Raw genomic sequence first — 15,552 nt, 5'->3', positions numbered from 1 at the left:
AATGTGTACAGACACTCAGTTTACTGTATGTTGTGACACAGTGGTAAATCGAGGACAACACGAGTTCAAAGGCCATCTCTTACAAACTAGCCATGATGCTTTCAGAAATGTTTTCATTCAGGTTGTTCTAAACTGTCATTCATTCATTTTATTCTCTCTCTCCCTCTCTCAAAATGTATATCTCTCTCTCATATATCTGTTATTTTCAATTGTTTGATTTCAGTCACTCGAATATAAATGTCTGCCTCTAAAAATGGCATTTGGAAGTTAACAGTATTTTGTAAGAGTAAGCTAATATATTTTCCAGAGACGTAGTTTCTTGTTTCAAAACAAGTCCTTCTATTATCATTTCCGTCAGACATCTGCAAACTGCCGGTGAAAAAGTAGTGTCCCAAATGAACGAGTTTAGAGGAATAATAAATACTCCTGAACACATAGGAAAGAGACGTTCTCACCTCCAGCAGCCTGTCGCCAGCCTTGAGGCGGCCATCTTGAATGGCAGCTCCCCGAGGCAGGATATTCTTCACGTAGATTGGCGCTGAGCCTCCGATGGGAACATCACGAGACGTAATGCTGAACCCTAGACCTTCGGGACCTAAAGTTTAAGAGACAAGAGGAAGTCTTATGTTGGGACAGAGCTAAACAGTCATAACCTGGGATGCTCTGCAACTGTATAGAGAAAGACAGTTACTGCACTGCATGCTATGCATCTATATAGGGTGTTTAATAATGTGATCAATGTTTACACACATGAGCCAGAAGAAAAACATCATGTGATCGCAGAACATGTAACTGACACGTGTTGAAGGATTTCTCCATGGGGATCAACAAAGTAATAGAAAAAAAACGATAAGACATGTACAGTGGATATAAAAAGTCTACAACTGGTAAGTTTTTGTGACGCAAACAAATTAAACCAAGCTAAATCATGTCAGAACTTTTTCCGCTTTTCTTTCTAAATTACAACCTCTGGGATTATTTCAGGTTATTGTAAATTTTGTATTTTCTTCCCCCTAAAAGGTTTCAGTTTGTTTTTCACTTGAATTTTAATTGACGAGCCTGGGTTGCCAGTTCTCTGATTCTGACAAGTGTTTAAATCATGAACAAAAAATAATTCTGGTTTACAGACAAGAAGAAGGGGGGGGGGGTAGGGAGGGAAAGAGAAAGCGGGAGCGAAAGAGAGAGAGAGAGATGGAATAACATTGAGGTTTTGCAGGGGCCATCCTCTCATCACAGGCATTTAGAATAAAAACATTACGTTACAATAACACCCAAAAGAAAAAGAAAGGGGTAGAAAGCAAGAGAGAAAGAAAGAGTGAAAGACAGAAAGGGGGAAGGAAAGAGAACAAGACAGAGTTATTGGAGGGCAGATGCCAGCCACAAGAGAAGGGTCTTCTGCAGGATGGACACTTACACTGTGTGCCCAGAGAGAAGATTATATTTTGAAGACCCACTCCCACTTGTATTATGTACGATCCAGCATTTAGCAGTCTTTATCAATTTATTCATATTCATTTCTTTGTGTAAATGTTGTACCAAGTTTGCCCTAAATAGAAAATGCAAGATTTTGTGCCATATCTCACAAACATTTTCAAAACGAAATCCATAAATCCGGTAAGGAAATGATGAGAAAACGTGTATGCTATGAGAGTTTAAATTAGGAGGTTTATCGGGATTAGGCGTTATACTGCGGGGGTAGAGAAACCACATCTTTCTTTTCAAAGTGCCCATACCTGCTTTGGTTTGGATGATCCGGGGCTCAGGCACATCTTTTGAAACACCATTATGTGTGTGCTTCCAGAGTAGCGTGCAGCGAATCAAATCCTCATTACAGTGTGTGGGATTGTATTTGGCAAGAAAAACGAGCTATTAACACAAGCAAAATCATTTAGACGACTGACATATCAGAATATTGGCGCGATGTTAGCTGTCTGTGTGATGAAACTGTGACCGCTAATGCACGTGTAGCGGAGCACTTGGACGGTTTTACATCCTATATTTAATCACCTGAGCTGATGAGTCAATCACCTCCCTAGAAGCGGATAAGGTTCTGTATCATAGCCATTAGTAAAACACTGAGCGCCCCTGGGTTTGAAAGGGGGAGGATCTTTAAAACTCCCATTAGCTTGATTAAGACATACCCAAGCAATTTCCTGTGCCGAATGGGGCTCTTTGATTGATTTTGAGACTCACGGGGATTTGTGAGGAGACTACTGTCTGATTCGAGCACATCAACACGATGTGTGTATGTGTGTGTGTGTGTGTGTGTGCGTGGTGGTGGGGGGGAATCTACGCTCGGAGCGGCTGGTTTTGGTCATCACTCGAGACAAAACCGACGAGCCAGTCAGCCTCTCGGGAGATGTCGTTAATCCCGGCAGTGACTGCTCCAAACAACAGCACACAACATGCGGAATGAGGGAACATAATATGTCCAGCGTGAGAGCACCGCATAGATTTTTCAAGCCAAATCCTTGAGGGCATCCAGAGCTTATCTCCAAATCATGACCAAGCACTGAAGAATAACAAAGAGCTAATGGTATGAAGACACCTGGAATTGGTCTACAGAGGAACAAGCAGGAATAACCAAACAGCCAGAATGGCATTTACGACAACCGGCTGAGCCTTCCTATTTATTTATTAGTTTATTTTGCCTGGCTTGATTCTCGCCCCAAGAGAGGGAACAGATTTGGGTTGAAACTCCAGTGGGCAAATGCTGCAGCCTTTTTTGGGCTCGACATTGTGGCATTTGATGGTGAACAGGGACAAGTGGCAGCTTAGCATCAAGCCCTGGGGCATGGGACCTGGCACAGACCCCTGGCATCCTGTTGGCAGAGGTGGAGACCACCTGTGCCAGCTGTCAATCAAAGGCAGAGATCTGCTGACATTTTACTCTTGGCATGGGAAATTGCGGTGGCTTTTCACCTGTTCCAACCCCCCCCCCTTTTCTGTTCGGTTGTCTCGTCATTTATTGTATAATGCCAAAAGCTTTGTGGTGAACTCCGCATGTACTTCGGCCTGTTGAATCATGGCTCATATTTTGCATGCTTTTGTGTTCGCTCCGCTTCTGAACAAACTGTTCCTTTCCTAAAACAGCAATTGCTTGTTTATTCAGTTGCACTCCAGAAGCTAAGAAAAAACAATGGTCGGTTCCCATTTCTGAAAGGCTAAATTCTTTGAATGCCGAGCACGGAGGGTCGTTTTTGCAGGCTCACCGGCAAGGATTCAACACGACGGGTCAGAATACTTAATGCAAGCGCCTGAGGCAATGCAAGGGCAACAGTTTGGGTCTATACACATAATATATTCAAGATCACATTTTTGGTGTCTATTTTTTTTCCCAATCTGCCACTAATCTGATTACTGAGGGAGCTTTTTATTCAAGGTAGTGAGCTAATGCTCTTTTCCAGAATTAATTAAAAATAACTAAACTGTTAGGGTTTACAGCTCGTGGCCATGAAATTTTAGGTTTAATGCAGTAATAGGTAAGAAGAGCGTGGCAGCATCTCTTTCCCAATTCATAAATGCACTAAGAGTCCAATTTTTACCATTTTTCGCTGTTTTAACGATTTGCAATTTTTAACCACACTGCCACCTTTTGTTGATTTGCACATCCCATAAGCGACTCATGTGCTAAAATACTGCCCTCTTGGATAAGGTGGTAAAGATTCCAATTTATGATTATCTGCATTTAAATGCTTCATTAATAAACCAAATCTAGTTTTAAATCAAATTCCTGCAAATATTTCCGGCCACATGTAGTGAGAAATTTATCTCAGTGTCATCCCGATACCTTAGAAAGATGATAAACAATACTGAATTATTACCCAGCCTTAATTCCCATTTACACAGTTACACACTGGGAGTTGCCCAGTACAACTGTCTCCTACGTACTCCATTGGAGCAGCTGGAGGTTGAGTGCCTTGCTCAAGGGTACTTCAATGAGGCAGAGGGAAGAGCATCATGCATACACTTCCACTCTATATTTTTTCCTGCCGCTCTAGGAACTGAATCGGCAATCTTCCGGTTACAAGTCGCCTTATGCGACTCAGGTGATGACTGGGGACTTGACCAAGGATTTTTAGCCAGTCCCCAGTCCAGACTAAAGCTCCAGGATGATGTCTGAGCTTCAGTGGTTGCAGACACAAAACTCTGAACAGCCTTTCCCTTTTTGTTCGAACTGCCCCCATTATCAAGTGGATGAAGCCCTACCTAGAAAATCCCTCCCCTGGCCTTTCAGTCTCAACAGCCCTGACCTGTCAATGCAACTATTTGTTTTTTGTCTGTATCTTTTCCTATTGGTTGATTTGGTGGAGGGGGAATTGAGATTGTACAATATTTTATTCCTTGATGGTAGTTTTAACCCATACCTTTCTTCAGCTGGATGTTGAGCCTCCTCCCAACTTTCTTCGTGTATCCGCCTGTGGGGGTGGAGCTTACCACCCTCTGTGGTGAGGAGGCGTGGCCTGTGGGGGGCTTGGCTGCAGACACTGCTGGGTGAGGTAGAGGAGAGTAAGCCTCACCCTGCTCCGGGTGAAGGTGAGGGTGGGAGTGGGGATGAGGGTGTGGCTGGGGATGAGGGTGGGTTTGGGATCCGTGTCGGGACATCCTCTGCGGGGTTAGGTCCATGCTGGGGACAGTGCTACCCGTCAGGGATTCGGGGCTGAAGCGGCCCGAGGTGTAGGGTGGGTTCCTCTCACCGTGGGACAGCTGCTCATAGTGGGCCTTCATGGAGGACGGCACCACATGAAACATAATGACCGGGGAACGCATCGCCTGACGAAACATGTTCTGGGCTCTGAGAGGGAGGGAGGGGGGGGAGAGAGCGAGAGAGAGAGAGTTGAAGGGAGATGGAAAGAAGGCGAGATGAGGGAGAGTTGAATGAGACACCGGGCAACAGTGTAGCCACATACATTCACAACACACACACAAACACACACACACACACACACACACACACACAAACAGTAAATGGATACCGTCACAAAGTCATGTGCATACATTGTAGTCTGTCTATATTCAATAAGAGTACTATGTCAGAGGAAACTGCCTGGTCCCTGTAGAATTTATTCTTTCCCAATAACTTATTGGTTCCTTTTTTATTTCTTTATATTTTTCCTTGAGAGAACAGGGGCTATAAAATCAAAATTTCATCAAATCTTATAACACAAGCTTTCCAGTTTGGCAATAATCGCTCTAACACCCCCCCCCCCCACACACACACACACACACAGACCTGTCTCAGAGACCCAATGTCAACCACACACACATTAAACACATATCTGTTTTCGCCCACCTGCACAGTGTGACGTGATAATTAACACTTCTTGCAAGAAAGAAGAGAAAAAGAGACCGAGTGGTCCCTGACAGCCGCTTCACATAATCCCTTCATTTAGCATCAGATGAAGTAAAGGTCTATCAGTCCAATGCCTGCAGAAAAGCCTCTTTAAAGCCCCTCCAGCGCCAGCTAATGTACAGTAGGTGTGAATGGAAACTTATGTACGCTGTCAACACCCTGTAACGCAGAGGCCTTGTTAGCAACACCTGTTTCAATAAAACGGACTGTGGTATGTCAATCCTCCCCCCACCCTTGACAGCTGAACGGATGCCAGAAAGAAATGCCCTGCTTCCCACTTTCAACCCCCCCCCCCCATGCCATTGTACGTTTGGGGCCCCTGGAGGGTCCTTAAGCTAAATTCCAGGGCCGATTTTTGCCCAGCCACCTCGGTCCCCGGGGAGGGCGGTTTTTCGGCTGGCGACTGTGATTTTAGGTTGGATTTAGAGGCAGACAAAATGTAATCTGCTCTTTTCACCAGATACTGTTAGGGGGGGGAGACCAAAAGGCTGGTTGAAACTTTGGTTAAGTGGTGAATCTGTCTGTGCTTTATCTTGCATGGAGCCTTACTGCCATCCGTCACTTCAGCTATAGCATGGCGATACTGTCAGCCGGGACATTTTGTCACAGCTGGGATTAGATAAGTCTTCTTCCAGGGAAAAACAAAAATGTGGGACAGTTAATCTTACACATGATCCAACAGCATGTTTCTGTCAGGTGGTTCTGTTGAGTATGTGGGTGTTTTTTTATTTTTTTGCTCAACCTTACATTATGTACAACTCCAATGAATTATACAATTGAAAACATATTGCGAGCATAGGGCTGGGCGATATAGCAGAAAAATTCATCACAATAAAAAGTTTTATTTCAGTTGATATCGATAATTATTAATTTTTAATGACTTATTTTTAATAAAGACCCGGAGGAAAAAAGGGCTGAATTTAACCACCTAACTTTGAATTTAATCACCGTCTGCACCGATTTTCTTTATTTCATTTTTTTGGATTTTTCTCCCAAATTGTACTTGGCCAATCACCCCACTCTTCCGAGCCGTCCCGGTTGCTGTTCCACCCCCTCTGCTGATCCGGGGAGGGCTGCATGCCTCCTCTGATACATGTGGAGTCGCCAGCCGCTTCTTTTCACCTGACGGTGAGGAGTTTCGCCAGAGGGACATGGCGCATGGGAGGATCATGCTATTCCCACCAGTTCCCCCTCCCCCCGAAGTGGCACCCCAACCGACCAGAGGAGGCGCTAGTGCCGCAACCAGGATACATACCCACATCATGCTTCCCACCCGCAGACATGGTCAGTTGTGTCTGTATGGACGCCCGACCAAGCCGGAGGTAACACGGGTATTCGAACCGGCGATCCCCATGTTGGTAGGCAATGGAACAGACCGCCACACTACCCAGACGCCTTGCACTCATTTTCTCACTCCATGCGGTCTCTGTTGTTGGGTCATGTCGATGGTGCAACCCAACAACTCACCTGTTAAATAATTGGCTGTTTGCATGTCACTTGCTGCAAGCTCCATTATCAAGGGATACGATAAGCTGTTTATGAGCCAGGGAGGGAGCAGGCGTATTCATTATGTGCTTTCATGGCGGTTCATATTTAATGCATTTAAGCAAAACTATCGAACATTCTATCGAACAATTTTCTTTTTGCTATTGATGAAGTGTCTATCGCCGCTACGTATCACTATCGTTTTATCGCCCAGGCCCATGTGAGCAACACATGTATGCTGACTAGTGCAACATAGATTGTACAGACATATGCAGCACGGAATTTGGGCTGTTGTGTTAAGCAAGCATGCATCTGTCACACAACGTCTAGAGTGGAGAGAGGGAGGAGAGTTAGCATGTAACTTCTGGTTAGGTAAGAAGAAAGGGTAAATAGATGAGAACAGCGCTGAAAAGCAGAAGGTATGGGTGTTAAGCTGAGGCAGAGGTAGAGGTAGACATCCGATGAACAAAGCAGAAGTATTACATAAAAGGAATCCAATGGAGCCGTTAATGAGGTACACAGGGAACAGATGCAGAGAGGGCTGAAGGAAGCATGAAAGCAATTCGGGGTGTCACCTAAAGAGAGACAAGCGGGCAGGGGTTAGGAAGGAGGGAGAGGAGAGAGGTTGAGCAGGTTAGGAGGTGAGAGACAGCAGAGAGAAGAGATGTAGAAAAGTGAAGAGCTAAAGGAAGAGCAAGCCGAGAGGAGAGAGGATATAAGACGGGAGTACAAGGGACACAGCCGAAGAGCTAAGAGGAGCGGATTGAGGCGCTGAGTTGAGTCTAAGCATTTGCTGGAGGAAATGAGCAGAGGCCAGCTGATGAAGTCCTCAAAGCAAATGAAGCAGGAGGTCAAGGGACCATCGGAGCTTCGGGGAAATTGGGGGTGGCTCCATGGGGGTGTTGTCTTACTGTTCGAAGCGAATGTTTCTCAGGTCTCCGTTATTGATACGGATGATACAGTCGTTCTCCTGGAAGAGAGCTTGCTGCTCGGCCTTGCCTCCTCGCTCCAGACGCTTGACCAACAGGCCCAAAGTCCTGGAACATTTCACATCAACAACAAACACACATTAACGCCAAGCGAGAGCTTCTCCATGGTTTTAACATGGCTTCTATGCTGGTGCCAGGGAAGGAAAGAGTACTACCGTGTCAACATTACTGAGCTCATAATCACATAAACTCTGGTTATAGAGAACACTTGTCTGACCCTACCAGATTGGAAGTGTTGCTATAGGTACTCATTTGGTTTTTTTGCCTTTTTAGTACATTTCCTCATTTAGCAGACATTTTTATCCTAAGCCACTTTCAAAAGAGTCAGCGATTAGCAGATATTGTGTGTCAACCTACAGGCGTCTTAAGAGCACTAAATAGTAATCATGTCATAGTGATGAGCATGTGCCATGTCAAGAGCGATTAGTGTAAGTGCTCGTCAGGTAGATAACCAATAGTGATGCAAGGAATAGAGGATTCAGAATTAGTGAGTAGTGAGCCGGTGGCTAATACTGAATTTTTGTTTTGCCAATTATGTGATTACATTCACCTGTTGTGCCAGGTCTAATATAACAGTAGGAGTACTGCTGGTCCCAGAAGACCACTTTGAAAACCACATGCACACAAGACTCAGACCTTATACTCCTACTACAACTACTACCAGAATCACAAATGTTCTCTTAGTATGCATAAGGACTTTGAACTTAACCGCACCGTCAGCTCTTAGGGCCATAAAACTGAACTGTGAAACCATAAAATGATAATATTTATAGTAAATATTGTGCCAGGAAGTCCATGGTGTTGATATTCTATGTCGTTTGTCTTACACAATTCCTTCTACTGATGCAAGGATTTCTCCAAATTTGGTCTTGGGACTGTCATAGATTCTGTCTGTAACGTGGGACTGTGTCCTGAAAAGCCTCTTAAGTGCAAGAAATGGGCCGATTCCTGCCTCTACTGTATCTCTGGCTTCCGATATGATGTGTAGAGTACGCTGTTCATGTCATTTGCATCGCCACCGTACCGACGTGGTTTAAGGGATGGAGTAATCACGGTTGTTTGCGGCCTCCATTTACATCGGGGTGCTTCAGAAGCTGTGTGGGAGAGCCGCCTATTCAAAAGCAGTCACCTCTTTCATAAACCCTTTTTTTGTGGGCGTGTGAGTTCCTCTCAATGCAGGTGATATTTCCTCACCCCCCCCCCCCAAGGACTCAGGTCCCTATTATCTGAGCTAACCTACTTAGGCAAAAATAAGCACTTTTTGAGAGCAAATTTTGGATTGGAGAGGGGATTTGGAGGAATGCTGCTGTCACATTGTGGTGCTCTCATCCCGCTGTGGCACAGCGGTTGTCGCCTCGTAATCCGCCGTGGCAAACCAGCTTATGCCTCCCCACATGGCCGCGGCGAGAAGCTGACTTCACCTGAAAAGGCGATGTGTGGATTATGAACCCGAGTTATGCGGGAGAGGCAGCGCAAACCAAATTGAGTCTTCTTGGGTATATAGTCATGTCTGTGTGTGCTGAGGCTTTTTATTTGCGGCGTTGTGAGAGAATTTTGCTTCGGATAAGAGTCGGTTGGTTTTAGGCTTTAATGCGTACCCTTTGCTAAGGCTTATAATTCAATATGGATGGGAATGTGATTATAGAGAGGGCAAAAAAGTTCAAGCAGTCACAAAAGTTAAGAGCAAAATTCTCCTGATTGCATTTGAGTAAGAACACAATGTGATTTGGACACTGGGGGCTATTTCTCTGATGAAAGTTGGCCATCTTAATCTTGGGATAACGCTTGCCCTGACATTTTCCCCAATAAAAGAAAAAGTGCATTATAAATGAGCTTTTAGAGAAGACATCATGTCACGAGAAGTGACATGATGTCAGTCAAGCGCCACTGCCAGTTTTGTAGACGATGTTTATTATTATTGTGAGTTCAGGGCAAAGTCATGGGTAGAGTTTGGACACTTTTTCACTGTTGGTGCTATGTTGCTTTCCTTTCTGTCCATGAAAAGCTTGACCAAATAGTTAAGCAAAGAATTTGACCAGGAAATGATTGTCATGTATGATTCAGGCTTGAAAAATAATATTGTATTCAAAAGCCAATATTTGGGTTTCTAGGTGGATTGCATGTTAAATAATTTGTGTTGGACTGCAACATCAATAAAAAAAACAAAAAACAAACACAGACGTCTGTGTGTATATACACCAGCTGTGACATTCCTCTCCTGTCTTCACATCTATCCGTGGGCAAGTGTGTGTGTGTGTGTGGGTGTGTAAGTGTGTGGGATGTGTATGCCTTATTTATGTGCATCTCTGTATAGCCTGAAATGTACTGAAATCCTGTTTATTGACTTCAGTAGTGTGTTCGAAGCTGGTGAATATGGGGGCCAATTCTCTGCTGAACAGTTTTCTTGCAAACCGCACACAAGTGAGGTTCAATTCTGCCTTCTCCACGCACAGAAAGGTGCGCACAGGTGCTAAGGCTGTTTAATTTCACCAGCCCTCTACACACTATGTACACCAATGCCTGCTGAGCCCTGAACCCATCGCACACATTTTACAAGTACACAGATGACACCACGATAGTTAGTGGGCTTCCTGCACTCCGCTCAGGCTTCTCTTGGTGCTTTTGAGGAAGAGACGACAGCTTTTGCACAGTGCTGCACGGACAATTTCCTGGATTTAGACTTAAAGAAAAGAAAAGAGATGGTAATTGACTATAGAAGGAACAAAACCGCACCGCCCGTTACAAAAAAAATCTACAGCGAAACAGTGGAAATGGTTAAAATATACAATACCTTGGTATTGAATTAATTAATTTTCCTTTATTAACCCCCTTGGGGAAATTCAGTTACTGCAAATTAACCCATCCTAGCTTTGATTTGTGTAGCTAGGGGCAGTGGGCTGCCGCCTTCATGCTGCGCCCGGGGACCAACTCCAGTTCTTTTCCCATTGCCTCGGTCAGGGACACAGACAGGAGTATAAACCCTAACATGCTTGTCTTTCTGATGGTGAGGGAAACCCAGGGTTCGAACCCAGGACCTTCTCACTGTGAGGCGACAGCGCTAACCACTGGGCCACTGTGCTGCCCAAAAACTATTGCATTGGCCGGGAATAGAACATTAAACTTAAAAAAATCAGAAACTGCAGCAAAGAATGGACTTTTTACACAAACTTAACCATTTTAATGTAAACCGTTGGATTCTACAAAGGTTTTACACATCGTTACTTCAGACTGCCGTCTTTTGATCTTATCTGTGTGCTTGGTAACATGCGCAAACAGGACCAAGCCAGGCTGCAACGACCAAATCAGGACAGCAGGAAAAATCACAGGCATTCACCCAGAAACAGCCACCGGCAGGTTCACTAAACTCATCCTCCACAAAATAGAAAATATTTTACAGGGTAGTACACATCCACCAAAACTCAAAACAAGCAGAAACAAGAACTCTTGGGTTCCTCAAGCCATCAGCCTGTGTAACATGCAGGTTCAGGCGACAGGTCTCTCAGATGGTCACTTGCGCTGCTGCATTTTCGTATCGAATTTGATTTTGCTGATTTGGATTTACATTATTTTATTCTGTCTCCGTGTAATCAAATGGGTTTCATTGTGATTTTGTTGTGGCTTTATTGTGTATTCTATTGTTTTTCTTGTGGACTTTATGGTGTGTCTTTCTGTCGGGCACACTGGACCAAACGAATTTCCCGGTGTGGGATAATAAAGTGTTCTGAATCTGAACCTCTTTTCATCATGTAAAACTGTTGCGACAGGAGCCATGGGGGAAAAAAACGAAACAACAATCACCAACAAATTTGAAGCAAAGTCATTGACTGCTGTAAACTTGCATATAACTTCATGATGCTGACATGATAACCTCTGTGTGTGTGTGTGTGTGTGTGTGTGTGGGGTCTTGTGTTGATGCCAAAGCTAATAAAAGATTACCATACGAGGATGCAGGTGATATTTGCCCCCCAACCCCCCCCCCGGGCCCCAGCAGCTAGTTTTGGGGCTCCACGGAGCCTCTTTACCTGCGGTCCCTGGCACTGAAAGGCACCACGTGGATCCCCAGGGGCCCCCCGTCGTTGGACACCTCCACCAGTTTGACTATGTCTCTGGGGGACGGCGAGGGATGGATGAGAGATGAGATGTGGGGGAGGTCGGGGAGTGGGGAGGAATCCAACATGTGTGGTAAAAAGCACAACAGGAAGTAAGGAAATGGAGGGAAAACAAGACAAAAAAGAGTGGTGCAAATAAATAAGAAACAAGAAGAAGGTATGGAGGAGAGACAAATAACAAAAAGAAAAGACAGTACAGAGCAGTCCAAACAAACCAAACACACGTATAGGGACAAACTGAGGAGTTGGTGAGGAATCAGTTTCTCCCAAAGCCTCCAGTGAACATCGCTGCGGTTAAGAAGCTACTGAAGAACATGTAAGTGGGACAGATAACACCATTGGAGTGGTCCAGTTCCGAGTCCAAAATCCCACATGTAGGGCAGTGCTTTTAACTACTGGCTTCCCTTGACTCTCTCTCTGAGAAAAATTAAGAGGTCTTTCATGAAATGCCTCAAATAAAGGTCTGTAAATTCACACAAGCTTCTGAGATTCGGATATTTCATTAGAACTACAATCAATCATTTAACCCTTATTCTGCCAATTTTTATGCATGTTCGGAGGAGCGGTAGTTACAGATCAGCCTAAAGTTAGTTCTTCCCTCATATCAGGGGACATGTATTTGAAAACACAGTGCATATTTGTGAAGATCATCTCTTTGAGCAAAATTTCAAAAATCTTTTAAGCTTTTGTTAACCCCTGACCATGTTTCAGGCATTTCCACAATTGCATTGATATATTGGGGGGGGGGGGGTGTAATTCTCTGCTCATTACCATACAGATCAGTGCTCATCACTCAAAATTATAAAGTGATGCAGATGATGTCAACGGTAAAATGTTACCATTTTGCATGTGCGGGCTCGCCAATGGCTAGTGACATTGATAAAAAGCAATCTTGTCTGCCCAAGAGTCATATTTTTAGATGGTTAGAATTAACACGAGAATAAATCAGATCTTTAGTGTAAAGTAAACTTTCATTACAGTTGGATAAAAGAAAAAAAAATTAAACAGAAAACAAAGATACCCGGACAGAGACTTGATGCTTTCGGCAATGTTAAAGCTTCACTGGTCTTTTCTAATTTGTGTGCAGCGCAGCACGTTGAAAAGTTGCTGATTAAACTACCAACACAGCATCTACGTTCCGTTTCTGTTTTAATATCCGCCTCCTAGTCAGGTTTTTCCATACGAGTACTACCCTGCAAGGCCAAAGACTGTTTGACTCCAGGGTATCCTGCCATGAAAGTAATTGCTGGTGTAGTAGTGTGCTGAATGTAATTTAATGGGTCAAATTTTTGTTGATGTAAAATTTAAACCCTAGTTATGACGTCTGACCTTTAGCTTACGCAGAAACAGCTACTGTGTGCCTTTGTAATGCACTACCATCTGACTCAGTTTAATCAATAACATCAATTGTGACTTACTTTTTGTTTCTTTTTTTTTTTTTTGGACTTTCCCCCCTTTTTTATCCCCAGTTGTATCCGGCCAATTACCCCACTCTTCCAAGCTGTCCCGGTCGCTGCTCCACCCCCTCTGCTGATCCGGGGAGGGCTGCAGGCTACCGCATGTCTCCTCCTATACATGTGGAGCCGCCAGCCGCTTCTTTTCACCTGACAGTGAGGAGTTTCGCCAGGGGGACGTAGCGCGTGGGAGGATCACGCTATTCCCCCCAGTTCCCCCTCCCCCCTGAACAGGTGCCCCGACCGACCAGAGGAGCTAGTGCAGTGACCAGGACACATACCCACATCCGGCTTCCCACCCGCAGACACGGCCAGTTGTGTCTTTAGGGATGACCGACCAAGCCGGAGGTAGCGCGGGGATTCGAACTGGCGATCCCCGTGTTGGTAGGCAATGGAACAGACCGCTACGCTACCCGGACACCCTTTTTTTTTTTGCATCTTAACAGAACTACCCATGACACAACCTTATATTGTATGATCCAATACCATGGTTGATCCACTCGGAGAAAAACAGGCTCTCGTTGGGGGGGGGGGGGTTGAGGAAGCCAGTCTCACTCAGAAATCCCATGAATCATAATACCATACCAGCAGATTAAGCTGGAAATGTGCGACAACACAAAACAAAACCTATTTGTTAATGCTATATGCAGGATGGGCTAGTGAGGGTTTTGGTCTGCATGATTATACTTCATGGGAACAAGGTCTAAAATGAGTTTCTTAAAGCAAAACTTCAGGATTAGAGCATAAAATGTGTTGGGGGTTTTGTTTGCAAAGGCATCATTGGTGGAAGATAGTGCCCATTGTCCCAGTTCAACTGAGGTTAGAAAGATGCAACAGAGAGAAAATCAATAACAATCCATCTTGTTTATCCATTTAGAGAAGAAACCATCACGACATTCTTGACCCAAGATCACCAAAGCCTTAGGAAATCCCATTCTACACAATAACAGTTTAACCTAAGATACAGTCAAAGATTGAGAGTAGCTTAGATGGCATCACCTGCAAAGAGATTTACTATTTGACCGTGACTTTTCCCAAATGATAGGTGTCCCTTTCTGGAACAAAGAATCTTAAAAATATCCCCCTCTCCAGTCAGCAGTCCAGTGTTATTACTCATCAGTTCAGCTTTATTGACTTTGAGGTAGGATGGGGAAAAAGGCAGGTTAGGGGTAAGTAAGACAAATGCCAGCTCCTGGACACCAGTCCCTGACTAGAAGACTTACTCTAGAGACCTCATAGGGTTGTGATCCATGCAGGAGTCTGCTCGCCCAACTGGCTCAATTCTCCCATTCTCCTCTTCTCTCGCCTCCTCCTCCTGGAAAAACAAGGGGAAGAAAAGACTGAGACAATTTCAACAAACGGAGTCCCCCAGCACTTCCAAAACACCTTCGGTTTCGGAGCCGACTTGAAGGCAGGTTGGCCCTTCTCCATTTCCGAGCACTTTCTCATTCATCAGAGAGAAAATGACTTAAAATCCACATTTATAAACATCGTCAAACAGCACAATGACTGAAACGAAACTAAACAGATGGAATTTGACAGAAGATCTAAACATAGCCGCATGCAAGACACAGAATCCACTGGACTGACTGGTGTCTCAAATAAAAGGCCCCTATTGAGGCTCACTGAAATAGCATAAAACAAAATGGGCACCATAACACTGCATTCACACAACTAGCAACCAAACTGTTGTGCTACTGTTCACCTCCCTGTTTAAGCAAGTTGGTGGATAGCTGTGGTGGAAATAACAGTCTACAGGTAGGCAGGACACATCGCATCTCGTGTAAGCAACTGGCTGCTGACAGCCAATGGACCAAAACATTCAAATGTTACATACATGCAACAAATGTTGCAACAAATGTATCCACACTGACGAACAAGGAAAGACCGTGACTGCGGACGGAAAGGGTCAAGGCTCGTCTGTTATTAAAAAAAAAAAAAAAAACGAAAGTTACAGACTTCCTGCAACTACCTTCGGGAGCTTTTCAGGTAGTGTTAAAAGCACAGCAAAGCCTATCATTAAAATGCAAGCGTTGTTACTCCCGAATACAAGCTAAGAATAAGCCTGAGCTGCTAACCTGATGAAGCCAAGAGGACATGACTGGTGGTGGTCTTCCATAGGTATAAAAATACATGGCAGAGCCTCTTAAAAAGAATAACAA

At 44.4% G+C, this 15,552-nt stretch overlaps 1 protein-coding gene across 2 annotated transcripts in view; it reads right to left on the bottom strand.

Moving 5' to 3' along the window:
* Positions 1-15,552, bottom strand: part of LOC130123352 (partitioning defective 3 homolog) — a 315,854-nt gene that overhangs the window by 147,927 nt on the left and 152,375 nt on the right. For both annotated transcript variants that reach the window (XM_056292485.1, XM_056292486.1), the window contains exons 6-10: positions 14,614-14,705; positions 11,850-11,933; positions 7,750-7,875; positions 4,368-4,795; positions 456-595 (exon numbers count right to left, since the gene is read on the bottom strand). In XM_056292485.1, the coding sequence (XP_056148460.1) occupies positions 456-595; positions 4,368-4,795; positions 7,750-7,875; positions 11,850-11,933; positions 14,614-14,705 (870 nt within the window). The remainder of the gene's footprint in view (positions 1-455; positions 596-4,367; positions 4,796-7,749; positions 7,876-11,849; positions 11,934-14,613; positions 14,706-15,552) is intronic.

This window comes from Lampris incognitus, chromosome 14 (assembly GCF_029633865.1).
Source record: "Lampris incognitus isolate fLamInc1 chromosome 14, fLamInc1.hap2, whole genome shotgun sequence".
Lineage (NCBI taxonomy): Eukaryota > Metazoa > Chordata > Actinopteri > Lampriformes > Lampridae > Lampris > Lampris incognitus.
This window is presented reverse-complemented; position numbering and strand designations above follow the sequence as displayed.